The sequence below is a fragment of the Ipomoea nil genome, unplaced genomic scaffold, assembly GCF_001879475.1.
Source record: "Ipomoea nil cultivar Tokyo-kokei standard unplaced genomic scaffold, Asagao_1.1 scaffold2279, whole genome shotgun sequence".
Lineage (NCBI taxonomy): Eukaryota > Viridiplantae > Streptophyta > Magnoliopsida > Solanales > Convolvulaceae > Ipomoea > Ipomoea nil.
This window is the reverse complement of record NW_017618707.1, coordinates 259,422-284,425: the sequence shown is the minus strand read 5'-3', so window position 1 is coordinate 284,425 and position 25,004 is coordinate 259,422. Positions and strand designations below refer to the sequence as shown.

The following is a 25,004-nucleotide window of genomic DNA, read 5'->3' as shown; positions in this document are numbered from 1 at the left end:
AGAAGGGAAGGACGGAGATTGGTAGCTTTATGAGGGAAAGAACAATAGTCGGAGGATCTAATTGCCCACACCTCCTAATATTGTATGTCCAACACAATTCATATCATTGCATTATATTGGTATCTCTAACATACCATAATAATAGTAATAATAGTGTAATACCACAATAAATGTAAAAATGCTTGGCCTTCAACTTTTATCCACACACTTTGGGAAATCTGAAAAAAATAGGAATGCACGCGTTTGTCTTTCAAGGCTCCAAAAAGATCGCTAAAGAGGTTCGTTGTAGCGATGGGGCTTGGAAGGTTAGCTTTGGTCGGTGGTTGATTAGAGATCACAATGGGAATTGGGTGCAGGGGTTCATGATAAAAATGGGGAAAGCTGATAGCTACGCTGCGGAGCTGTGGGGCCTAAGGGAGGGTCTACGTACGGCTCATAACGAACATAGGTTATGGGAGTTGAGGGTGGAAGTGGAACTTGATGCGGAGGTTGTAATCCGGATTATGAAGGATAATGAGAATAGGGGGGAGTTGAGATCCAACTTGACTGTGGATTGTTGTATGTCTATGTCCAGGGGTTTTCAAGACATCGTGTTCCGGCATGTGTTTAGAGAAGGGAACTGTTGCGCCGATTGGCGGGCTAATATGGGACAATTAGGGGATTGGGGCTTGACTATCTTTGAGGATACTCCGATGGGGCTTGAGGATTTGATCAAAGCTGATGCGGGTGGTTGCTATTCTCGCAGGATCAGATGACACACTGACTTGGTTGCTTTGTGTCTCTCACCCAAAAATAAAAAAACAATAAATGTAAAAATATAATTGGAGTTATAAGATATATCTTTAATAATAATAGACATTACTACTGATATTATTTTATACTGACTTAAACTGATATTTTTTATATAGATTGTAGTATTTTTGAACTACGAAAGATTATTATCTTTATTCATTGAATATTTTTATTTTTTAAAAGTGATACGTAATAACTATGATAAGAATTTGTAAAGATTTATGAAGAACGACACCGTTCTAAGAGTCCCAAAGTGCTAACTAACTAAGATTCAATCTTAATAGAGCACCCGAACTATATTTGAGTTAAATTGTTAATTCATGTGAATTATTGGACTATATCTTCACATCTTGAACTAACACTAAGTCGATTGAATTTAGTGTAAACAAAAATCAAACTGCAAGATTAAAGAATTTAAAAGAATGTAGCAGGTCAATAGTTGATAACCCAATTCAGAAAGTAACACTCCTACATTTGTAGGGCATCCCAAGATCAGTTTGCCCAACGACTTTCATTCATCAATCACCGAATCAATGAAGCATATATCCAAGTATGGACGAAGCAATGATGCATCATACATGGCTCAATTACTTAGCTAATTGCACTGTAACTTCATTGAAGAATATCAAGTCTTCATATTAAAGCATTCATGAATCTTTCATCTTCCTTGGACGATCTCCATAATTTTCAGACTAATCATCTCTGCCTACAAGAAGCAATTACTCTATTCTTTATGCTAGGTTCCCGTAATTTTCTCAACCGCTTCAACTTTGGTCCGGATATCGAATATTAAAATTTTGCATACATTAGACTTTAAAGAAATAATTTTATACACACACAGTTTACGATATAACATTACTAAAAATATTTGAACCAATAATCTATTGATCGTTGAGTTCAATCAAAATCTAAAACTTGATGTAGAGTTCAAGTCTTATTGGTGATAATGTGAATAACGTCTAAATTTAAGCGTAAGCAAATAAGTTATGTTTATATAAGTAAATGCGAGTAGAAAAGATAGAAGATGATGATAAATAAAAGAGTTAATTCCAACAATAGTCCTCCGACTATTGTGATTTTTTAAATTTAATCCCCGACTTTTAATTTGGACGAAATAAACTCTTGACTATCAAAATTATTCTACATTGATCATTTCGGAAAAAAAAAATTATTTTTCAGAAAATGAGTCATTTTCTAAAAAATATTTTACAACGGATCCTTAAATTTATATCAAGACATAAGTAGGAAAGTATAGTTGATGGTTTTAGAGTTTTCAGGCCCAAGGAGGTCCAACACAACCTTTGGCTGGAGGATACACCTTTCAATAAAAATGTATGCCTATAGGCTCCTTTTTAAACAAGCCTCTTCAATGCTCTCAACGGCTCCTTGAACCGAGTCTTCTCCTGGGCTTGGGCCTTGGTCGACTCCTCGTCTCAGCCTGAGCTCCCACTGGGCTCCTCTTTAGCAGTTCTGATCCGGGCCCCGTGCCTGGGCCTGGGCCGACTCCAGGACTCGGCCCACTTACTCTTCGGGCTCCTCAAACGCTGGCCCACTTCTCCTGTCTTGAACCATTTCCTTTGAGCCCCTATCTCTTGGGCCGGGGTCCTTACCCCATCAATAGTGATTAATGTAATCTTAGTGGTTGATAGATAATTAAGATGAAGGTGGGAGAGATGATGGAGTAAATAGATAAGTGGGTACCTAATTTGATATATGTAATGCAATCGTACCATTACTCGAACTCGAAGATGTGCTATGTAGCTATGGGCGAAACTGGCAAAAGACCACATCGAAATAGACCAACCTAGTGGTCAATAGACAACTTCAACAAAAGTCGAATTTATAACCTTATAATTACCAAATTAATTCTCGAACTAACTTGGTTTGTGTTGTTCACCAAGTAAGCACATACTATGAGGTAGAAATAAGTAGTTAAATAACAAAACCATTGAAAAAAAAAAAAAACATAAAACAAATGCTTATTTTTTAAAAGTAAATATATATGTTTTCTATTTTCAGCTTTTCAAATTTTCATTTAAACGTATTTTTCTAGTAAACAAATAATAAATGGTTTTAAAGAAAAAGGAGGGCCGCACTGGTAGGCGCTTGGTCGATTAAACCCGGGGGGCTTATTTCTAGGGTTTATCTAATTCTTCAAAAAATCAGTAGTCTCCCCAATTTTCCCCACACAAATACGCAAATATAGAGACAGAGATGAAAGGCCTACAGATTTCTTTGAACAAAACGCAGAAGATAAGGCTCGAGAGAGCTCTGGAATTGTTGGAGTCATTCTCCTCAAAAACCAACTCCAATGCCTCCGTCACCGTCGCCGACGTCATTCCGGTAGACCACGAAGATGGTATCCTCAAGTATGTATACATAAAAAACTGATTTTATGCTTTCGTTCACAAATGGGGGCAAGTATTTATTGAGATTTTACCGAATTGGTATTTGAAATGTTAGTTTACATATTTTGTAAAATTGATTGTTGTTTGAAGGGGACACGGGACATCGGAGATGGATGGCCGTGTTGTGGCAACTTTATGTGGAGTTGTTGAACGGGTTAACAAACTTGTCTATGTGAGGTCTTTGAGAGCGAGGTTAGTGCTGTTTAAAAATAATAATGATAACTGTATTTGATTCACAATTTGCAGTATAGTTTCAAAAGAAATTGTTTTGAGTTTTGAGGATTGCAATTGCAGGTATAAGCCAGAAGTAGGTGATATCATTGTGGGTCGAGTGATTGAGGTTATTGGGCATTTTCCATTCATGTGTTCTCTCACTGTTTCCCTTAAAATTAATCCTCACCCTATAGAAATTTAACTCAAATTCATTTCTTCTGTTAATCAATGCAAGGTTGCTCCAAAGCGGTGGAGATTGGAGATAAACTCTAGTCAAGATGCTGTATTGATGCTTTCATCTATGAATTTGCCAGATGGCATTCAGGTATATATTTGTATCCTAGCTGCAGTTTGGTTTAATGTGCTCTCTCATTACTGATTTTGTGGCACGAACATAAAGTTTTCTTATCCAGGGTGACGGGGCCTTAACTTTAGATGTTTGAATAGGGGAAAGCTGAAATACAGATTATCTCATTTTGTGTCAAATGTGTTATTTTTCAATTTCCAGAGACGACGAACTGCAGTTGATGAACTAAACATGAGAAGTATATTTGAGGAGCATGATGTTGTTTGTGTAAGGACGCTACACCTTCTTTCTAAGTTATTTTAGTCTCCATTTATCATTATTCTTTTTATAAATTTGGATGGATGTTCAGGCCGAAGTTCGTGGTTTCCAGCATGATGGTAGTCTGCACCTGCAAGCTAGAAGCCAGAAATATGGAAAGGTTTGTTTTTGGAAATTGATCGGACCAAATAAGCAATAAATCCAATAATAGCAACCTCCCTTTTCTGTCATTTTTGTCAAGAGGAATGCACCTTAGTAACCACAGCTTTTTTCCTTTGTTTCTTCTTTTAGTAATGCCAACATGCTTACATACATCCTTCATGATCCCTCGTTATCATTTATCAATAGCTGGCCAGATTCTTATGTGATCTATCCTTTTTGGATACAGCTCGAAAGGGGTCAGCTGCTCATAGTTTCTCCTTATCTAGTGAAGAAGCGTAAACAGCATTTCCATCATCTGGATCAGTATCAAATTGACTTGATACTTGGCTGCAATGGCTTCATTTGGATCGGTGAGCATGTTGATGTAAAGGATGACACAATAGAAGATCAATTAAACAAATCTATGCAACCCAGTACCAAATCTAGCACTTCAATGATCCTTGAGGAAGAGGAAAAGTATACGGCCCCAGAAATCAGGTTAAATATATGCAGGATAGCAAATGCCATCAGAGTATTATCTAATTTAGGCTTTATGATAACTGTGGAGTTGCTATTGGAGACGGTTGGCTTGAGCGAGTCACTGAATCATGTACACGAGATGCTTGGGGCAGAGTTCTATGTAATGGTTGCCGAGAAAGAAGCTGAAAGACGAAGCCAATTGACCAAAAAAAGATGATTTTTTTTTTTTGGTTTGTGTGTTTTATGTCTCGCTAAATTGTTGTTAGAATGAGGTCTCAATGTAGTTTTGGTGATGATTCTTTTATTTTACAGATTTAGTTCTGATGACCAGAAACTAATTTAATTATATGAGTTTATAAAGACAGTTTCTTTAAACTCACAACAATGAGGTAATTTAAGCAATTATTCATTGAGACAAATTTAATATAAAATTGACTAATCATTGGTAATTAATTCCAGCAATGGTCCTCCGACTATATTGATTTTCTAAAATTAGTCATCGACTTTTAATTTGGACATTTTACGTCCCTTGACTTTCAATTTTTTTTCAATTGAGGTCCTTTCGTGAGATTACGGAAAATTGGACTTTAAATGAAAGGATAAATTAGTCATTTCAGCTGTATAATGTATAATTCTTCGTATTTCTTCCTTGTATACGCGACTTCAGACATCAGATTCAAAATTTCATTAGGGATTAAGCAATTAAGTGAATTTGATGTCCGAAGTCGCGTATAAATGGAAGAAATACCCTTTCATTTAAAGTCCAATTTGCCGTAATCTGACGAAAGGACCTCAATTGGAAAGAAATTGAAAGTCAAGGGACGTAAAATGTCCAAATTAAAAGTCGAGGACTAATTTTGGAAAATCAACATAGTCGGAGGATCATTGCTGGAATTAACTCTCTTATTTATAATAAAATATAGGGATGGGATAAAGTACAAATAAGCCACTGAACTATTTGAGAAACAGCAATTAAGTCATCGAACTCAAATAACCCTCAAATAAGCCATTGAACCCGGAAAAAAAGAGCAAATAAGCCATTGGACCCTGAAAAAAAGATCAATTAACATTTTTTACAGGTTAACTCCAGGTTTTTGCTGATTGGATTGCCAAATGTTTATTTTATTTACGTTTATAATTATTTTTTTATTAATATTATCCACTTGGATAGTATTATATTTTAAAATAATTATAATCAAAATAGTTTTGTCTTGTCGAGATTTGACTTGTTTATTTATTATTATTTTTTCACTAGATCTTTTGTTTAAAAAAATAATAATAAATAAATAAATTAGATCTAGACAATACAAAACTACTTTGATTATAATTACTTTAAAATATATTACTATGTAGATGAATTATAATAATAAAAAATATAAATAAAATAAACATTTGGCAATATAGTCAGCAAAGACCTGGAGTTAACCTGTTAAAAATGTTAATTGCTCTTTTTTTTTTTTCCGAGTTCAATGGCTTATTTGTGGGTTATTTGAGTTTGATGGCTTAATTGCTTTTTTCCAAATAGTTCGACTTATTTATACTTTATCCCTAAAATATAATAGATTGGTTTTAGAGTTATATTTCTTAAAAGTTAAAAATATAGGACATTTGTTTCCATGATACTGCCTTCTTAGAGTATGCAGGTGTTTTTCTTGATTTTTTTTTTTTTTTTTTTTTTGCTTGCTTGGAGGAGAGAGAACTTGAGGTGCAGGGGAAAGAAGAGAGGAGAGAGAAAAAATTTGATTTGCAGTAAATTAATTTTTTGTATCCCGCAATAAGAAAGTCTGTCATCAAGGATGAATCATTAACATGCTGCTTATTTTCTATTATCATTTTTATTGTTTATATGTTTACTATTTGTTTGCATTGTTTGTTTCAGGAAAGAAAATCAAGCAATAATATAACTGTATAAGTTGAGTGAGCTATGAATACATGAAAGCTCTTGCTAATTTGTTTTGCCATAACAATTTGCACATTGTGTCATTATATATACATATACATAGACAGTTTGGGAGCGATGTATATTAATTTCACATACTATGCTGTTGGGGTATGGCTGGCCATGCATTGAATTCAGGAAGAAAAATACATTGGAATGAAAGGGGTTAACAAAGATTTTTTTTTTTAGTGCACCCAGAATTTTCATTTGGAGTATGTGAATAGTGTTGTACTATATACGCATCACTGTTTATTTCTGTCAAAAAATATGGCGTTTGATGTTCAATTGAAATTGGGTTGGAGCAAGAAAAAAAATGACGGGATGGTAATTTGCTGATGAAATTTGGTCTATAAGAACTTTTTAGATTTTCCACCTGAAGAAAAATTGACGATGAATGAGCTACTGATTGACAAAGTTTAACATGTTCACTTATTCACATTTTTATCACTAAATTCATATCTTTTGATCTAACACTCTCACTAAAAAAACATTTTAAAAAATTAAATTAAAATTCGAGAAACACCAACAAAAAATAGTTTTTCTACTTTCAACTTAACATAAATATAAAAATAAAAATTATTATTATTATTTTTTAGAAAGAGTGTCAAATTGACTCCCTAAGTCGAGTGGATAGTGCAATTGGGTCCCCTAAGTGAAAAAAACTCCATTCAAGTCTCCTAAATCGGTAAAATTATTAAATTAAATTCAATTTAACTTGTTTATCAGGTTAAATCGATGTGGCATTGACACATGTCCTTTTTATTTTATTTTTTAAAATAAAATGTTTTTTATTTATTAAAAATTAGAAATAATTATTTATTATAAATAAATAAATAAACTAAAACAATTAAAAAATTTTAAAAAAATTAAATTAAAAAAAAAAAAGAATAAGGTTCAAATTGGCCACTGACACTAGTACAAAATAGAGCAAAGAAATTTGACTTTAAGCTACCCTTCTTTAAATAAGGGTAGTGTATTGTTTAAAAAAAATAGGACGGTGGCATAATTGTAATTAAATCAATAAGAAACCGCTACCCTTTCTAAAAGAAGGTAGCGATTTTCCAAAAAAAAAAAAACGGAACGAGTTTCCGTTGCCTTTTCTCATAACAAGGGCAGCGGATAATTATATTAATTTTTAATTAATATAAATATCCGCTCACGATATTAAAATAAAATAAATAAATAAATAAAAAACCCCTCAAAACAGACAACCCTCAAGGGTTCTCCTCAGCCGCTACGCTTCACCTCACTAGCCACACCCCCCCACTACACCGCGACTCCCTCCGCCCTCATCCGCCGTCGTCGTCGCCGACAGCAAGCTAAGGAAGCCCTCATCCGCCGTCTCCCACCGCCACAGTTCTCCTCAGCCGTCGTCGTTGCGAGTTCCACCGGTCTCATCGACTCCTCTCAGCTGCCGCTTTGATTCACCGCCGCCACGCTCTCATCCGCCGTCTCCACCGCCACAGTTCTCCGCCGCTTCGATTCACCGCCGCCGCTGCTTCGATTTACCGCCGCCAACTGCTCCGATCCGCCGAACTGAAGCTGAAGACAGGTAATTTTATTTATTTTGGTTAAAATTATTTTTTAAAATTTTTATTATTGTAATAAATATTATATTTGTTAATTTTTATAATTTTATTTCGAATTTGTTGTTATTTGTGTTATTATTATACCCTAATATGTGTAAAAAATATGAATGTAGTTGTTATTTTTGTTGGGATTATATTATATAGTAATGTGTATATATATATGGTGTTCATAAATATTATGTAGACATTTTTTATTAGTAATTATTTGAAAGATTATAAAGTGGAATTTTGTTGACATGTGTTTATAACAGCTATGAAGGCTGATTATCTATTTTTAATTTGGACTTTAAATAAATATCAGCATAAAGCTATGAAGGCAGATCTGTACTAGTGTGTATAGTATCTGTTGGGCAATGTGGGAAGTTTAGGACATTTTCCCTGCTTAAAAAGTTTATACTCTCTTGGATTGTTTTGATTGAAGCTATAAGCTCTGTTGTCATCCTCAAATTTCCCAATGCCATAGATCAATACACTATGAGTTCATTGCACAACTACAACTACATGAGATGTCAATTGAAAAAATATATAGGTAGGATTCTAAGGAATATTGAACTTCAAATTATGAAGATGCTTCCTGTAACTCCAAAATGATCAACCTGTGAGAGTTGAATGCTGTGTTGCTTCACACCACATTTGCCAATATTTTGCATCTCATCCAACATTTAGTGAGGATTAGGAAAAGAGACACAGTATGCTGTGGAGAGCTAATAGAACTGTAGAAAGCTACATTGTTGATGGAGTATACACACATGCATGGATTGAAAGTCAAGCACTTTAGGATAAGATATCCCCCAAACATGACACATTTCATCCCTGCATGCAAAAGGTGTTATATGGGCAAGAAACTTGCTGGTCTAGCAATAAAATGTTCGTTTTTTCCGTTTGGTATAATTGAAATTTATAATAACAAAATGTAGTTACTGTGGTGGATTATAAGATAAGCCATCCTACAGAATTTGATTTTTCCGTCCTGCACACTACCACATTCTTTGGGACGAGAACAACGTCACAGCAGATGAAATCCAATCTCTGACAAACAACCTTTGTTATATGTAAGGAATCTCCTCTTTTCTCTCAATCTAGTCGTTACGTTGAAACTCCTTTTTAACTATCTCGCTTTTCCATTATTAGTAACAAGTTAACTGCAACAAATGCAGCACGATGCACTCGGTCTGTTTCTGTTGGTAATCTTCTAACTTTTTCTCTCATGCAAAGCTCTGATGCCCAGATAGAACTGTGTTTTTGCTTCTGCATTTTATTCATGCAAAGCTGCAATATAATATGGTATCTCACAAGCATCTGTGTTACTATGAATGCAGTGCCTCCTGCATATTATGCACATTTGGCCGCCTACAGAGCGCGGTTTTATGTCGATAACGACGGCCACGATAACGACTCGATGCGCTGCACCCGCACCTCGAATGGCTCCGGAGTGCGGCCCCTGCCGGCATTGAAGGAGAAGGTGAAAAATGTAATGTTCTATTGCTAGGCAAAGAGCAAAATAAGGCCATATAAGTTTGAACTGAGTAGGAAAAAAAGAGCTGGAAGTGTTTATATGGTAGGGACTAGAGAGTCCTAAATCCTAATGTATGACAAAGTTTGAGTCTCAACTCCTTAACCAAATTTAATTGTTGATGGCTACTGGAATATGTAGTCTGGAAAAATTACAAATTTCTACTTAGCATTTTGGTAGGTGATATTTAAATAACAAATTTCACATGTTTATTTATGAAGAAAGAACTAGGCCACCTGTGTGTGTTGGTGAACACATTGTTGTTGGTGAACCCATTGTTCCTCATGATCTAGTAATCATTCTTAATCAGTTCTACCTTGGGGAACTCATTCTTCCTCATGGACTAGTACTCATTAACTTAATCAGTTCTACCTTTGCTTCAAAATTTGGGCTTCTGTCTGTAGAGGTCCAATCAGGATGCTCATTGTTTGGATGATCTTTTGACCAGAAACACTTTCTTTTTCCATATTTATGTATGTTCAGCATTTTATTCTCACTTTCTACATCCTCTTGATTGCTGCTTTATTTTCTCAGCGATCTCGGAAGCCAAGGCTTGAAGGATTATATAAGTGATAAAATTGGTCTGCTATCTAATTTGGTAAGCCTGTAAGTATCACTTTTCACTTGTTATTACATAATACTATTTATACTAATTCCTCAGTTTTGACAAACTTGAGGTGAAAGTTTTTATATTATTTTTGTTGCTATGTTGGCCTACATTGACTTAAATTTTTTGGCAAATAAACAATCCAACTCCACCCTCACCACATTCTGTTCTTGTGGCATGGATAATTGTGTATATAGTACTCCCGTGTATATTCCAGACCTAGGATTAAATCCATAACTATTCATTATAACTTTTAACTATGGAGAAGTTGAAAGTGAAAATCTAAAATTGAGTTACATTAAAAGACACAAGTGCTTAGCCTATGTGTTTAGTCTTGAAGTGAAATTTTGGATGACTTGGACAGTGTGTAGAGGCAGTTGGAATTTATGAGGTTGTTTACTGGTACTTTTAGAGCATTGCAATATTTGTTACTATATAAACAGTTAACATATAAACTATTGTTTAATCTTGCTTTTGTTGAATCATTCTGTTTATTTATGTTCTGAATTATGATTGGTTCATTCTTGCTGTTCTAGGAGTTTTCTCTGGTATCAGCAATCAAGAAAGCAAAATGCTTGGAGAAGAGGTGAATTGAAGCTCCTTTAGTGGCAGTCATCATATTTTATAATTAATTTTACCTTTCTTTTCACTGTTGGTTAAAATTGTTTAGGCGATGTGATAACTTATATATTTGGATGGATTGTGATTTGTGAGAGTATTGTATGTGTTGAAAGTATTTGGATGGATTGTGAGTGTTGAAAGTGTATTAATGATAATATTGTGTTGATCAATGGTTAGTATTGTGTTTATAATATTGCGTTGATGGTTAGCATTGTGTTGATATGTAATTTGTGAATATAATTTTGTACAGGATTTTCAAAAAAAATTGGGAATTTTAAAAATAATAAATTAATTTTAAAATAAAAATAAATAAAAATCTGCTACCCTTTCTAGGAAGAAAGGGTAGCGGATGCTTTAAAAAAGAAGAGGAATCTGCTACCCTTCTGTCTGAAGAAGGGTAGCAGATATTCTATTATCCGCTACCCTTGTACAAGGGACGCGGAAACCTCAAGCTTTCTGCGTCCCCCACATCCGCTACCCTTGTATAAGGGTAGCGGAAAGCCTTGTACAAGGGTAGCGGATGTGCAGATCTGTACTAGTGTGAACATAACAAGAAAATGCAATTAGGCCACTGAACGAGAAAAAGTACAATTAAGCCACTAAACACTTCAAATGTATGCAATTTCACCTAATAGAAGGCTAATATCAATTTTAGCAGGTTACCTGCTTACGTGGCAGTTGAGTTGGAGTTTTTAATAATTTTTAATAAATTTTAATAATAATTTAAAAAAATATTACGAAAAAAAAATGACGACGACCACACTGTCCTTTTATTTATTTATTTATTTTAATTTTTAAAAAATTTATTATTAAAAATTATTTAAAAATGTCAACTCAACTGCCACGTAAGCAGGTAACCTGCTAAAATTGATGGTAACTTGCTATCCGGTAAAATTGCATACATTTGGAGTGTTTAGTGGCCTAATTGCACGATTTTGGAGTGTTCAGTGGCTTAATTGAATTTTTTTTTTCGTTCAGTGGCCTAATTGCATTTTCAAATTACGTTCAATGGCTAATTTGAACCTTATTCCAAAAAAAAAAAAAAAAAAAGAGAGAGAACAACCACCAGCTGTCCGTCAAGACAGCCACGACCGTCTAAGGAAGACGACCATGGCCGACAAAGGAAGACGGCCATCAGTGTCTTCCTTAGATGGCCGTGACCATCCTGTCGGACAGCCACGACTGTCCACGCAGGACCGCCAGTGATTTTTTTTTTTAATTGTTTAGTTTATTTATTTATAATAAATAATATTTTTAATTTTTAATAAAAAACATTTTATTTTAAAAAATAAAATAAAAAGGATACGTGTCAACATCGTATCGAGTTAACTTGATAAACAAGTCAAATTGAACTTAATAGAACAATTTTATCGGTTTAGGGGACTTGAATGAAGTCTTTTTTTTACTTAGGGACTCAATTGCACTATCCATTTAACTTTGGGGACCAATTTGACACTTTTTTTTTTTTTTTTTTTTTGAAATGAATCATTTTTTCAATAAGTACTTTTTGAGTTATCAAACGAAGTCTAGATGTAAACATTTCAAATAATTAGATGACAACTTTTGGAATGAATTCTATATTAGATTTATGTCTGAAAGTCTCGAGAATAATCTTGAAAGTGAAAAGACCTGAAGACAGATTTTCATGTTACTAAGTTGTTGTTATATACGGAGTAATATATAATAAGATAATATAAATATCTTCAAAATTCAATAAAATATCGCACTTTTCTAGCCGGCACTTCGCAGACAATGGTCCCTTTACGATGTACCAGCTCACCCAAGCCATTCCAAACCGTCGATCAAACTGTCATCTAACGGATCAAAATACTCCACGCTTCTCCATTCTCTTCCCTTTGATTATCCCACCACTTTATGGCGCCAGAAGCTTCCACGATCACCGCTCCGCACCCGTTCGATCTTTTCCGATCCGACGGCCACCGCAACGCTTCAGTTTTCTTTCTCCTCACAGCGAGCATGTTATATTCATTCCCGTCCCGCTCTTTTAATTTTCGTTTTTGGATTATTAATTATTAATATCCCAAATATATTATATATCCATTTTGGATTTCGTTCTCTCTCTCTCCTTTCTTTATTTCTACAGCTTGGAGTAAAATGCAAGAGCAAGCTGGTGTAAGTTCCGTTGCAGCCAAATTTGTTCCTTCTAGCAGTGAAAGATCTTCCAGCTCTGCCCTCCATCTCGAAGTCAAAGAAGGTTCTCTTTTTTTTTTTTTTTTTTTTTTGGGGGGGGGGGGGGGGGGGGGGGGGGGCTAATTTGCAGACCCTTTTGCTTGTTGTTTGGGTAAACTTTGATGTTTATCTAAAATTTGGTGTTATTTTTAGTAAAGATTTGATTTTTATTATGTTTTCTGGGTCAATTTGTGAAGTAATAGATTTATGTGCGTGTAGGCTTTGAAAAAATTTGGAACTTTTTTTCATCAGAGTGTGATTGAGAGTTGGATAGTTTTATGAATTGTTCATGATTGATTGGTGAATTGTGCTTGAGTGATTAAATTGTTTTGTTGGCAATGGAAATGAAGGAATGGAGAGTGACGATGAGATCAGAAGAGTGCCGGAGATGGGCGGAGAAGGCGCCGCCGCCCCAGCGGCTTCCGGTCGTGATGGCGTCTCCGCCGCCGGTACGGCTCAGCCGTCTGGCGCCGCTCAAAAGAAGAGAGGTCCTAGCCCAGCTGACAAAGAGAACAAGAGGTTAAAAAGGTGAAAACCCCATATTTCTTTAGTCTAATTCATCAATAGGATTATGCCACGTAAGCATTTGACCTCTCAATGCCATGCCGTTCACATGGAATGAGCATGGCAACGGTCAACGAACATGGGGAACTTTGGCTTGTTCTTGCCCTTGCCCACAAAACGCGGGCCCCACACCCCGTGATCACGAACTCAGCCGCCCATCAGGTGAGAGGACTAGATTCTAAGTGTTTCCACCGGCCACCACATTCGGTGTGATTCCCACACTATCGCTAGGGATCCTCACAATTTTACACTCAAGAATCAACTAAGTTACCCGTGTTATGGCTTGTTACATAGTTTGGAACTTGCCTTGTTCTTGCCCTTGCCCACAAAAGGTGGGGCCCCACACCCCGTGATTACAGACTCAACGGCCCATTAGGTGAGAGGACCAGATTCTTTGTACCCACCAGAGCCAACCACATTGGGTGTGACTCACACTACCGTTGCTAGGGTTCCCCACAATCTGACAACCAAGAATCAACTAAGTTACCCGTGCTTTGGTAATTTTGTGTTTTCTTGATGGTTAAGGTTGTTGAGGAATAGAGTTTCGGCACAGCAAGCAAGGGAGAGGAAGAAGGCATACTTGACGGACTTGGAGGCAAGGGTGAAAGAGTTGGAAACAAAGAATGCCGAACTTGAAGAGAGGCTTTCCACGTTGCAAAATGAGAACCAGATGCTAAGACATGTATGTAATGTTAAGCTTATGCCTGCCTGCTTCCTGTTATGTCTTAATTACGTGCCTTACTTGAAATCCATGGTTTGTTTAATTCACCCCACAGTCCCACGTGCACACCGCCAATTATATGTGCCTCATTTGCACTCCATGGTTCATGTCGCATGATTTAGATTATTGGTTCAAATGGAGTTGTGTGGTGAAATCCTAAACTGAAGCATGTGTTCCATCTCAACTAAGCTGGGGTGGGCTCTGATACTTAACTGAAGGGCATGTGTTTTATTTCAACTAAAAGTCTAAGTTATAGTTGGATTGATATATTATATGCTCAACATCCTAGTCATTAAGGAAGGAGTTCAGTGGCTGAGATTTCACATGGTCCCATAGGGATTTGACATTCTCATTGTAGAATCTTAGATATGAGTTTTGAGAGGGTTACTATTGGAGAAAAAGAGATATCCTAATTCCTAAGTAAAGCATTGAACATATGCTGCTAAAAACATCTGCCAACAACTTGGTGTATAGTCAGTAAGGTGTCATTTTGACGTGTCAAGAAATTAATGCCATAACTCGTAGGGCCTTAAATGATTAGGTTTGTGCTGTCAAGTGTCATGACCTGATGGCCTCTATCTGGTTAATGAAATATCAACATGCCCCTTTGTCCATTAGTTGGATTTGGAAGGTAGGAAAGATAGAAAACGAAATTGAATGTGGTCCTCTCATCCTTCCTGCTGTTTTGTTTTGCTCTAGTTACTGCAGTTTTTACTCTTTGTAAAATATACAAAATGTGCATAAAGTGAGAAGATTTTGACATCCCATTGTGAGTTTTTGTTTCTAAGTTATGCCTTCTATGATCGGGTAGCACAGAGATTCGAACCCATAGCCTTTTGTATGAGGTTGGCTCTGATACCAAATTGAAACACATGCTCAATGTCAACTAAAAAACGACTGAGCTGATAGTTGGATTGCACATTTATGTTTATATATATTATATTATATGCTCAACACAGCTGAACCCATTGTTCCAAATTGCAGATTTTGAAGAACACTACTGCTGGCAGTCAAGAAGCAAGAAGATAGCTTTACAGTTGTGACACTATGAATGATAGCATAGATATAATGTATTTGTTTTGTACACATATCTACAGTAGAGTAGAGAGCTCTGATCTTTAGCAGAGGTTACAAATTCTCCCCAAAATTCCACCTTTTTTGTTTTCCCTCAACCTTGTATGGGGCATTTCTTCTGGTCTCAAAATTGTATCAGCTTCAGCTTAGAAGCACTGTCAATACAAGTCATTGAGTCACTCAATTGTTATTTGCAGCTTGAGTCCGGTACGAGCTTAGCACATTGGTTCAGTAGGCAGTATTTGGGAGGAGAAGAAGATATTTGCAACTTGATGATGAGCTTCAGCTAACAGAATATTTATACTTTAAATTTTCTCTTATTTTTTGGCAAAGTGAGAAGAATAATGGGTTCAGTATGGCATTAGTTTTTATGTTATTGTAAAATGTTTAATTTAGTCAATACAATTTAAGTTTTGTATTATTTGCTAGGTAATTTGTAGCTCAATGACATTTTTGTAGCTCTCCTAAATAGAAAGTTATAAGTTTGAACCTCAAAGTTTCAATATCTTCCAAATAGTATTTTGACTTAATATATACAAAAGAAAAAATTACTTAATAAAGCCAAATTTAATCTACTGAAGTAAAATAAATACTTCATTCTAATAACTTAACTTTCACAATTTTTATTTTACTTTGTTTTACTTGAAAGTTAATATAAAAAAAAAAAGTTAGAAAGTAATCTTTGTAATTTACTATAATATAAAGACTCACTAAGGGTTGCATGCCCTTCAAATGTGTCCATTGTAAATTCTTGCAACCTTAGAAAGTCATTATAATTTTATTAAAATATATCATTTTAATAGTATTTAAAAGCCTACAAAAGTTGAAATATTTATGTAAATTTTGATAAAAACATACTATTGGATAATGAATTTTTGAAAAAAAATAATCTTTGTGGAACTTAAAGAGCGTGTGTACAAACAAATTTTGTGGGGTAGGGTTTACTCTCAAAAGCAAATCACAATTCTTGAAATAGCTGTATTTCTCTCCTTACTTTTCATGTGATATGTGTAAATGTAATTATTGCGAAAATTGGACTAGGCGGCTGCCTAGGTGCTAGGTGCCCCAAGACTAAGACGAATTACTCCCTAAGCGGCTGGTTGTCTAGGCACCCAACTCGGACGAGTTAGCGCTGAACTCGGTCGAATTAGTCGAGTTAACTAGGCCGAGTTAACTTTGCTAATTCTTTTTAATTTTATATAGTAGCTGCCTAAGCAGTTTTGGTGCTCGGTGCTATTCTACTGCACTGACTAGCGCCTACTGCAATCATGATAAATATATAATCATTTCCTGAAAGTAAGTTAATAACATATTATGCCAAGTAACTTGTAAATTAATGACACTTCCGTAACTCTCCCAGATGAGAGACCACAATTTCAAATACCAGTTGGACATTGGCTCTTATGCTTATTATATTATAATAAAATAGAGTCATTAGTTTTTTTTTTTAAAAAAAAAATCAGAATTTAGTGGTGATGCCCTTAACATATATTTGAGAAAAGTTTTCTCCTCCAAATTTATGTAAGTGTTTGGTTAATTAGCTTTTTACAACTCTAAAATGCTAAAATTTAAAAAGCTACTCCAAGCAACTTTTTCAATTAGCTTTTTTATAAAAGAAATTATACCAAACAGCTATCAGCTAACAGTTAATTTATAAAAATGCTTTTATACAACAGCTAATGTTATCAACTAGTTATACCCTCTAATTAAGACAATCAGCTAACAGCTAACAGTTTTCAGTTAACAGTCATTTACCAAACGGAACCACACTGTGTAGTCAATGACCTTGTGGTCTAGTGATACGAAGTGAGTGTCCTAAATAGGAGGGAGGTCCTGGGTTCAATTAACTCTCCTAAATGAGATGGGCGTCATGGATTCGATTCCTACCCGTGACTCTTTGTAAAAAAAAAAAAAAGACAAATATTGTCTGTAGCAATTAGAGTTTTTTGCGCTTTTAGTCCCACGACTATAGTGGTACTGGCAGAATTGATCCACGACTTTTGAACCTTGCAATTTTAGTCCACGACTATTGATTTTTTTGCAAAAATGGTCCTTCCGGCCATTTTTCCGTCAAAATTTCACCGGAAAAAAAAATTCTTCATTTTTAGCCGGGTTAAAATTGACATTTTACTTATCTCAAAAAATTAAAAGAAAAAAATTGATATTTGACTACATACAATATTACTGGGCTACATACTACTGCCCAGGCAGCGGAGTTCCTGGAGCAGGCAGGGCTGTCAGTAAGCGGCGGAGCGGCCGTGGCGTTCTCCGGGCTAGTTGGGTTATCCTGCAGCAGCATTGGAGTGGTACATGTACTCCGCTGCCTGTGGCAGTAGTATGTATCCCAGTAATATTGTATGTAGTCAAATATCAATTTTTTTCTTTTAATTTTTTGAGATAAGTAAAATGTCAATTTTAACCCGACTAAAAATAGAGATTTTTTTTCCGGTGAAATTTTGACGAAAATATGGCCGGAAGGACCATTTTTGCAAAAAAATCAATAGTCGTGGACTAAAATTGTAAGGTTCAAAAGTCGTGGATCAATTCTGCCAGTACCACTATAGTCGTGGGACTAAAAGTGCAAAAAAATCTTAGCAATTACTAAAAGTTAGAAGGCCATAGACGTAAAAAGGGGAAAATCTGTTGGCTCTTTTGAAAATCACGAATCCACTGCCAACTTGTCAAGGGTTTATCAATTTTCACTTATCAGTTCACTTCAGGCCAAAGGGTTTATTGAGAATCAGGGTACGAGAGAGATACAGAGAAGTAGAAGAAGAATGGAGGCCATAACAGAGGGAGTGAACGACTTGAAGATTGCTTCTAACAACTCCGAACCCCAGAAGAAGAACCGTATCCAAGTCTCCAATACTAAGAAATCGCTATTCTTCTATGTCAATCTCTCCAAGGTAATCTCTCGCCCTTCTCTCGTTGTACATGTTTTTTTTGAATACCTATTGGAGATTTTGAACCTATTTTTATGGTTTTATATGAATCGTGGATGCTCCTTGTATATCATTCTGTGTTTGTACAAAGATACTTTTTTTTTTTTTTTTTTTTTTTTTGGGAGGGGTGAGGCTAGGCTGGGCACTGTGCCGGGCGGTGTTTGCGTTGAAAGTTTGGATATCACAAACTTTTGGGGTCTGAATGCATTTACTAGCTCCGAGAGGATTTTAGGATTCTGTGGTTTTAATATGCGAAAATTATGGAAAAATTGTGGCACAATTTATTTTTATTGGCTAGATTGGTTTTATCTTCCTTCATTTGTTGTTAGTGCTGGATTGGTGGAAGAAAAGTTGTGAGGATTAATTAAACAATTGACTAAGGATGGTTTTGTTTGGTCTCTAAGTTTTCATGGTATTGTATGTTTAGTGCTGCTAGGATTTTTCTAATAGGTAGATGTTAAGGGGTAGTTTAAGATATGGTGCTTGATGTGTACAACAATTGTTGCTTACTAAGTTACTCTTTTGGCTGAAAATACAAGATGCTATTTTCTCCAAAACATAGAGCTCAAAGAACAATGGTGAGGCAGAAAAACTTGCTTAAGATGTCTGTAATTAAATGCTCTGAAGTTCTATACTGTTCCGTTTCTTATTAATCAACTTTTTTCCTTTTCTGCTTGGAAGGGTTATAAGATTGAATATTTTATCTGTTTTTTCAGTGTCTTTAAGTGGATTCAACATTTCATTTTGGTTTTATGTCCTGAACTATGTTTCAAATCAAATTTAATTAATATATTTTGAACAATTCAGTTTCACTAAGTATATGGGATTACTCATAAATTATTAAACTATAAAATCTTCTCCTTGGGCTTTGCTGATAATCCTTGGACTTAAAATGCCTTTTAATAGGGATTGTTACAATGCTGTCAACAGATGTATATGTTTATGTATGCTCACAGAAGTTTATTGAAGAAATACTTTCTTCTTCTGCTTCTTCTACTACTACTAGTACTATTACTATTATTATTAATCATTTTTTAATCTCTTGGATCTGTGGGGTGTGGATATTCTCATGTGTTGAATGGTTATTTGTCTGCAGAGGTATATGCAGCAATACAATGAAGTGGAACTCTCTGCACTTGGAATGGGTATATTCCTCTACTCAATTTTATATCAAGACTTTTTTCTTTTTGGGATAGGTACAATAGCATTTTAAAGATCCTACGAGAAACCCAGGACAGACACCTTTATTAAGTCTGTTTCTTTTACTAATTATGAATGGATAGCTTGGATTTTTTATGTCTTCATTGTTTGGTTATCTTCTATATTTCATATTTTCATTGCATTTTTTGTTGTTCAATGGAACTTGGTGCTTTACCTTTGAATGTACTACTGTGAGGGGTATTAGTAACTATGACTGGTGAGGGATTGGAGAGATGGGATGGAGAGAGAAAGAAAGAAGACCAAAATAGGGCAATTAGAGTAAAGAGAGGGAGAAACTGTGGTTAGGAGAAATTGAACCAGAAGGGCTGCTAAAATAATGAAAGGCCTAGACCAGGCGAAAGGAAACTAAAGAGAATTTAGAGAATTAAACAATAAAATATTGGAATATGAAATTTTAATAGTAAATTGTGCACTATTTCATTTTATATATAACGTAAACATAAAACATGGCTAATTTTTTTTCCTCCTATCCCTCTGCATTCCACATAAATGACTCGCAATCATCTCAAGTTAATTAGGCCATTCTTGTTGGACTGGCTATATGGTTGCAACTTCTTAAATTCTAACTTTGCTGTAACCCTTAAACTAGTAAATCTTTCTTAACAACTTCAACTCAGGTAAGTTTTGTTATACGTCTCTATCCTATCTCCTCCTACTACCAATTATCACTCTTAAATGGTGCATCCATCGGTCTATGTTGAATGTACAAGTTTATTTGCTATGGACTTTAGTGGCCTGAGATATAAATAAGATTAACTCGTGAGGTTCAGTGACTTGATGACTTCCCGTTTCAGGCTCTTTATAAAACACTAGGGTTGCAGAACTTATTCACTAGCTGATTTTGGCACCATTTGCATTAAAGCCTCTTCTTTGGAAAACTGAAAACTATGATGAACAGACTTGCTAGCATTAACAAAAAATTTCAATCTTATCCTACACTAGAAATAAATTAGGAAGTTCGGCATTTTGGAGTTTAATCTTAGATTTGGAGATTTGGTATGTTTTAGAGTTTAGAGTTGGTGCTGTCTTTGGTCTAAACTCTAAAAAAAGTTAATGAAGAGTGAGAAAAGAATAAAAACATTATGCTCATTAAGATTACCTTAATAAATGCTGGACAAATGGGATTTTCGTTTTCCACCCAACCATTGAGTGGTAGTTAATTGCTAAATTGGATCCATTTGGTTGTCTACCCTTGGTTCTTTTAATTACTGCATAAATAAAAAGCTATAATATAATGCAGAATGGAATAGGACAGTGAAGCCTATTTGTTCTTCTAGGAAGTAAAGAATACAATCATGTTTGTTAACATACATGGATTAGAAGCCTATTCATTATTTCACAATGAATTCATTTAGGGCAACAAGAAAAAGAAATGTTAAAAGAAATTATTTGATGATTGAATCATAGCTTAAATTTTTTATAGCGTCACATCTCCCATTCTCATTAAATCATTCCGATGCCTGCTGTTCCTACAGTTTAACTTGCAGTGTTGTTTTTTCAGCTATTTCAACAGTTGTTACTGTTGCTGAAATTCTCAAGAACAATGGATTTGCTGTTGAAAAGAGTAAGGCTTCTGTTTCTCCAGCTCCCTACCATGATATATCTTTCATCATTTGTTTTCCTATTAGTGTTTCTTGAGGCTTTAAGAATCATTCTGGTTTCTATATTGTATGCAGAGATTAGGACACTTAGTGTTTACATGAAGGATCATCCACAAAGTCGGCCTGTACCAAAGGCTAAGGTAAATTTTGAGTATGCTTTGTGCATAAGGTATTAAATGCTACAGATTGGATGCATCATGCAATCTTGGCCCATTAACTAAATATGACCAAACTTTGTGTGACCAGTTGCAATTTTAGCCCGGGCGTTCACAGTTTGCAATTTATATCAACTAATTTTAGTAGCCATTTTGTCCATTTCCAAATTTGACCTGGCTCGGCTTCTTAATATGGAGTTGTTCAATTTGGCATTGTTTGCACAACCTCTGATATCATTCCATAATTGTCTGTGCATTTGTGAACCAGATCACTATATGTTCTATGCCACTTACTATATATTGTCTGAAAAAGATTGATCAATTTTGAACGTTTTTCTCATTAGTTAAGGATGGATTCATACGTGGTTTTGTGTTTGCTTAGATTGAGATAGTGCTGGGAAAGACAGACAACTTCGAAGAGCTGATGGCTGCTGAAGCAGAGCGACGTGATGATGATGATGGTGTGGAAGGCTAGACGACTCGTTGTCTCCAGTGACAAAAGTAAATTTAGGTGTTGGTATTTAGTGTTTGAGAGAACACATCATAATTTGTGTAGAAATAATGGTTGTTTCAGTTCAAGATTAAATTGATATTGCAGGATGCATGCTTGCCTTGATTATTAACAATATACAGTGCATGTTATTATTTTGTGTGCAATCAGCTTGTAACTATAACTATGTCATCAACTTTAATTCAGCTTTTTATTCATTATTTGCACTGCCTAGCTTCGTCATGGTCTCTTCATCACATACGTGGGCGGCATTGTGGCAACTCCAAAATATTAGTTAGGTTGTCTTCTTTAACTTCCCTTTCAAAATGGTATTTATTGCACAGCTAGTAATCATTATTTTCTCATAACTAACAAGTTGTTCATATAACTTGATTAAACTAGAACTGTCAAATTCTATGATACTAATAATAAGAATGTCATTTCATCATAAAGAAGTTCAAGTCTCATCTCATTTAAAATTGATATAATTGTTAAACAGATATTATTATTATTATTATTATTATTATTATTATTATTATTATTATTAATGGGGTAGAATGTACTAAAAAGCATAAATATTTACTTTTGTTATTTATAAATATATTATTGTCATTTTTTATTTATAGAAGTAAACATTCTTATTATTTGACATTGTAAAATTTTGATAAACATATATAATTAACATTATGAACCTATTATATAGTGAATGAAAATAGATATATATGATGTACATGCAATTTAGTGTTTATATATGAATGTTTAGGTTAATGTGCATATGAAACAAACATGAAGTACTAGTTGACACCGTTAAAAATTTAATATAAAATGATATTATTTTGGATCAGAATTCACCATGCAAGTTGGACTTTAAATCGGTCCACGATCTAATTTGTCCAGACCTCAAGCACAATGGTCAGTGTAAATGGATATATGAAAAGAACATTGCTACAGCTCAAACAAATTGATAACACCTACATTTCAGGCGTAAAAGATTGAGCTTAATTGGTTGACTTTAACTATTGGAATTAGACTGCCTTAAAGGCCCATAATCGTAGGCAAGATTTTTGTATTCTTTACTCCAAAGTCCAAACGCATCAAGCCAAAGCCATTCAGGCTGGACAATTTATATCCTGCACCAGGGTGCGTTTTACATTGTGTACCCTGATGCAAAACGACGTCGTTTCAGATTTTTTTTTTTGAAATTTCGCTGTGTTGACGATTAATTTTCTTAAAAAAAAAAATCTCATGTTAAAAAATGTACATAATTTTATACTAGAAAATACACATAATTGTATACATGAATGTACATAATTGTATAACAAAATACACATACTTTTTTTTTTTTTTAAGATAATACATATAATCTAACATAATACATAATATACATAAACTTTTAACATAATAAACATCAACTCTTAACATAATACACATAAATTTTTCCTGTTTCGGATGTACATAATTGTATAAAAAAAGATGTACATGATTGTATAAAAAATGTACATAATTGTATAAACAAATACACATAATTGTATAAATAAATACACATAATCACGTCAACTCCCTACATAACTTACCAAAACGACGTCGTTTTGGGAGGCGCGGAGCGCACAGTGCTATGCGCGCCGTGGTGCAGGGTATAACGATTGTTCAGGCTCGGCAAATTTTACTATGGAACATGGTTTACGTAGCAACATGGATCATAAACTATTTATTATTTGAATTACACTTCAGTTTTTTTTTTTTTTTTTTTTTTTTTTTTTTTTTTAAACAATATTGTTATGTTTTTAAGTTTCATTTTTTACACACACTAATTTTATTATACCAATACTAAAGTATCATTTTAGTTCTACTACAATTTCATTTGACAATATACATTATTATAAGCTAAGAGCTCTATTAGTTATGATCCACTGTATAACAATTGGCTGGTATATATGACAGGTTCATAATTAGTTATGCTCAACAGCTATATAATAACCTATACTTTTTGACCCATGCAATGTGCAACCGATTTCTAATTTGGATTATGTGTGTGAAACTGTGAATTGATCTGGAGAGTTGCTATTGAAAGTGAAATATTTAATATAGGTCTCAACTAATCCAAGTCTCACTTAAATAGTCCTATAGTTGTTCTAAAAAATCACTCATTCCAAGTCTAAGTTCCTTTTTGTCTAAATAAATTTTTTAAGGTGAGTGTCATATGAAACTGTCTCACCAATCATTTTCTATGAGAAGGGCCAAATTTAGATAGAAATGTAAAACTTACGATGAGAACTGTATAAACTGTATTGAATAAACAGTAATTACAACTAGAGGTGAGCATCAATCAGTTACGGTTAATAACTGACCGATAACCGAATAACTGATGGCATTTTTAAAATCTCCATAACCGATCGAAACTGACCGGACATACACTTTTAATCGACCAAAGCCGATTATGTCGGTTTCGGTAGCCGAATAACCGAACATCCACAAGTAATATATATATATATATATATATATATATATATATATATATATATATATATATATATATATATATATATATATATATATATATATATATATATATATATATATTGAAAGGTTCCCGTGCGATTGTGCGGTTGATTAATGTGCGTGAGATTGTACTCAATGTGCGTGAGTGTTGTGCTTAATGTGCCTGAGATTTGTACTTAATGTTCGTGAATGTGTAAAATGCAGCAGAAAATATGGATGTCAGCTTCTTCCCCATCCCCAGTAGCCATTGCCCCTCCCTGATGATGATGATGCGGATGTGGGCTATGGTGGTTAAGAATTATTGGAATAATACAACAGAAATCCACACTTAGCTGGTGTGCAAATTTTTTTGTGTGTGCGTCATCTATATAAACATTCAACTGCACTGAAGGTAGCTGATAATCCAGAATCCATGGCCAAATTGAAGGAAGAAGTAACAAGAAGCTTGGGCGTTAATGTGCGTGAGTTTTCTGTTCTGCTTCCTTCTGAGCTCGTAATTCTGAACTACTCACGCACATTAAGCACAAATCTCACGCATATTAAGCACAATACTCAGGCACATTAAGTACAAAACTCACGCATATTAACATTATGCACATTAAGTACAAATCTCAGGCACATTAGCACAACACTCACGCACATTAATCTACTGCACAACCGCACGGGAAGTCACAAATGC

General features: G+C 34.7%; 4 protein-coding genes across 4 annotated transcripts; all 4 read left to right on the top strand.

Moving 5' to 3' along the window:
- Positions 1-233: 233 nt before the first annotated feature.
- On the top strand, positions 234-755 carry LOC109150374. The gene has a single exon (XM_019298284.1). The coding sequence runs from the start codon at positions 234-236 to the stop codon at positions 753-755; it is 522 nt and encodes a 173-aa protein (XP_019153829.1).
- A 2,137-nt stretch (positions 756-2,892) lies between these two features.
- Positions 2,893-4,955, top strand: LOC109150336 (exosome complex component RRP4 homolog). The gene is made up of 7 exons (XM_019298231.1): positions 2,893-3,161; positions 3,291-3,392; positions 3,495-3,540; positions 3,649-3,738; positions 3,922-3,987; positions 4,070-4,138; positions 4,367-4,955. Exons 1-7 carry the CDS (start codon positions 3,007-3,009, stop codon positions 4,814-4,816), a joined length of 978 nt encoding a protein of 325 aa, XP_019153776.1. The 5' UTR covers positions 2,893-3,006; the 3' UTR covers positions 4,817-4,955.
- Positions 4,956-12,909: 7,954 nt separating this feature from the next.
- LOC109150340 (transcription factor HY5-like) lies at positions 12,910-15,735 on the top strand. Its single transcript, XM_019298236.1, has 4 exons — positions 12,910-13,083; positions 13,409-13,586; positions 14,148-14,304; positions 15,328-15,735. Exons 1-4 carry the CDS (start codon positions 12,984-12,986, stop codon positions 15,370-15,372), a joined length of 480 nt encoding a protein of 159 aa, XP_019153781.1. The 5' UTR covers positions 12,910-12,983; the 3' UTR covers positions 15,373-15,735.
- Positions 15,736-18,085: 2,350 nt separating this feature from the next.
- Positions 18,086-21,993, top strand: LOC109150324 (uncharacterized protein At2g34160-like). Its single transcript, XM_019298219.1, has 5 exons — positions 18,086-18,323; positions 19,456-19,504; positions 21,082-21,144; positions 21,257-21,321; positions 21,719-21,993. The coding sequence occupies exons 1-5, from the start codon at positions 18,195-18,197 to the stop codon at positions 21,809-21,811; spliced, it is 399 nt and encodes a 132-aa protein (XP_019153764.1). The 5' UTR covers positions 18,086-18,194; the 3' UTR covers positions 21,812-21,993.
- Positions 21,994-25,004: the final 3,011 nt, after the last annotated feature.

Excerpts from the sequence above, each read along its gene's own strand:
- LOC109150374 (XM_019298284.1), top strand. The coding sequence starts at position 234 with ATGCACGCGTTTGTCTTTCAAGGCTCCAAAAAGATCGCTAAAGAGGTT.
- LOC109150336 (XM_019298231.1), top strand. The coding sequence starts at position 3,007 with ATGAAAGGCCTACAGATTTCTTTGAACAAAACGCAGAAGATAAGGCTC. Across the intron at positions 3,393-3,494 it reads GTGAGGTCTTTGAGAGCGAG|GTATAAGCCAGAAGTAGGTG; the intron begins GTTAGTGCTGTT and ends TTGCAATTGCAG. Across the intron at positions 3,739-3,921 it reads ATTTGCCAGATGGCATTCAG|AGACGACGAACTGCAGTTGA; the intron begins GTATATATTTGT and ends TTCAATTTCCAG.
- LOC109150340 (XM_019298236.1), top strand. The coding sequence starts at position 12,984 with ATGCAAGAGCAAGCTGGTGTAAGTTCCGTTGCAGCCAAATTTGTTCCT. Across the intron at positions 13,084-13,408 it reads CCATCTCGAAGTCAAAGAAG|GAATGGAGAGTGACGATGAG; the intron begins GTTCTCTTTTTT and ends ATGGAAATGAAG. Across the intron at positions 14,305-15,327 it reads AGAACCAGATGCTAAGACAT|ATTTTGAAGAACACTACTGC; the intron begins GTATGTAATGTT and ends TCCAAATTGCAG.
- LOC109150324 (XM_019298219.1), top strand. The coding sequence starts at position 18,195 with ATGGAGGCCATAACAGAGGGAGTGAACGACTTGAAGATTGCTTCTAAC. Across the intron at positions 19,505-21,081 it reads ACTCTCTGCACTTGGAATGG|CTATTTCAACAGTTGTTACT; the intron begins GTATATTCCTCT and ends TTGTTTTTTCAG. Across the intron at positions 21,145-21,256 it reads TGGATTTGCTGTTGAAAAGA|AGATTAGGACACTTAGTGTT; the intron begins GTAAGGCTTCTG and ends TATTGTATGCAG.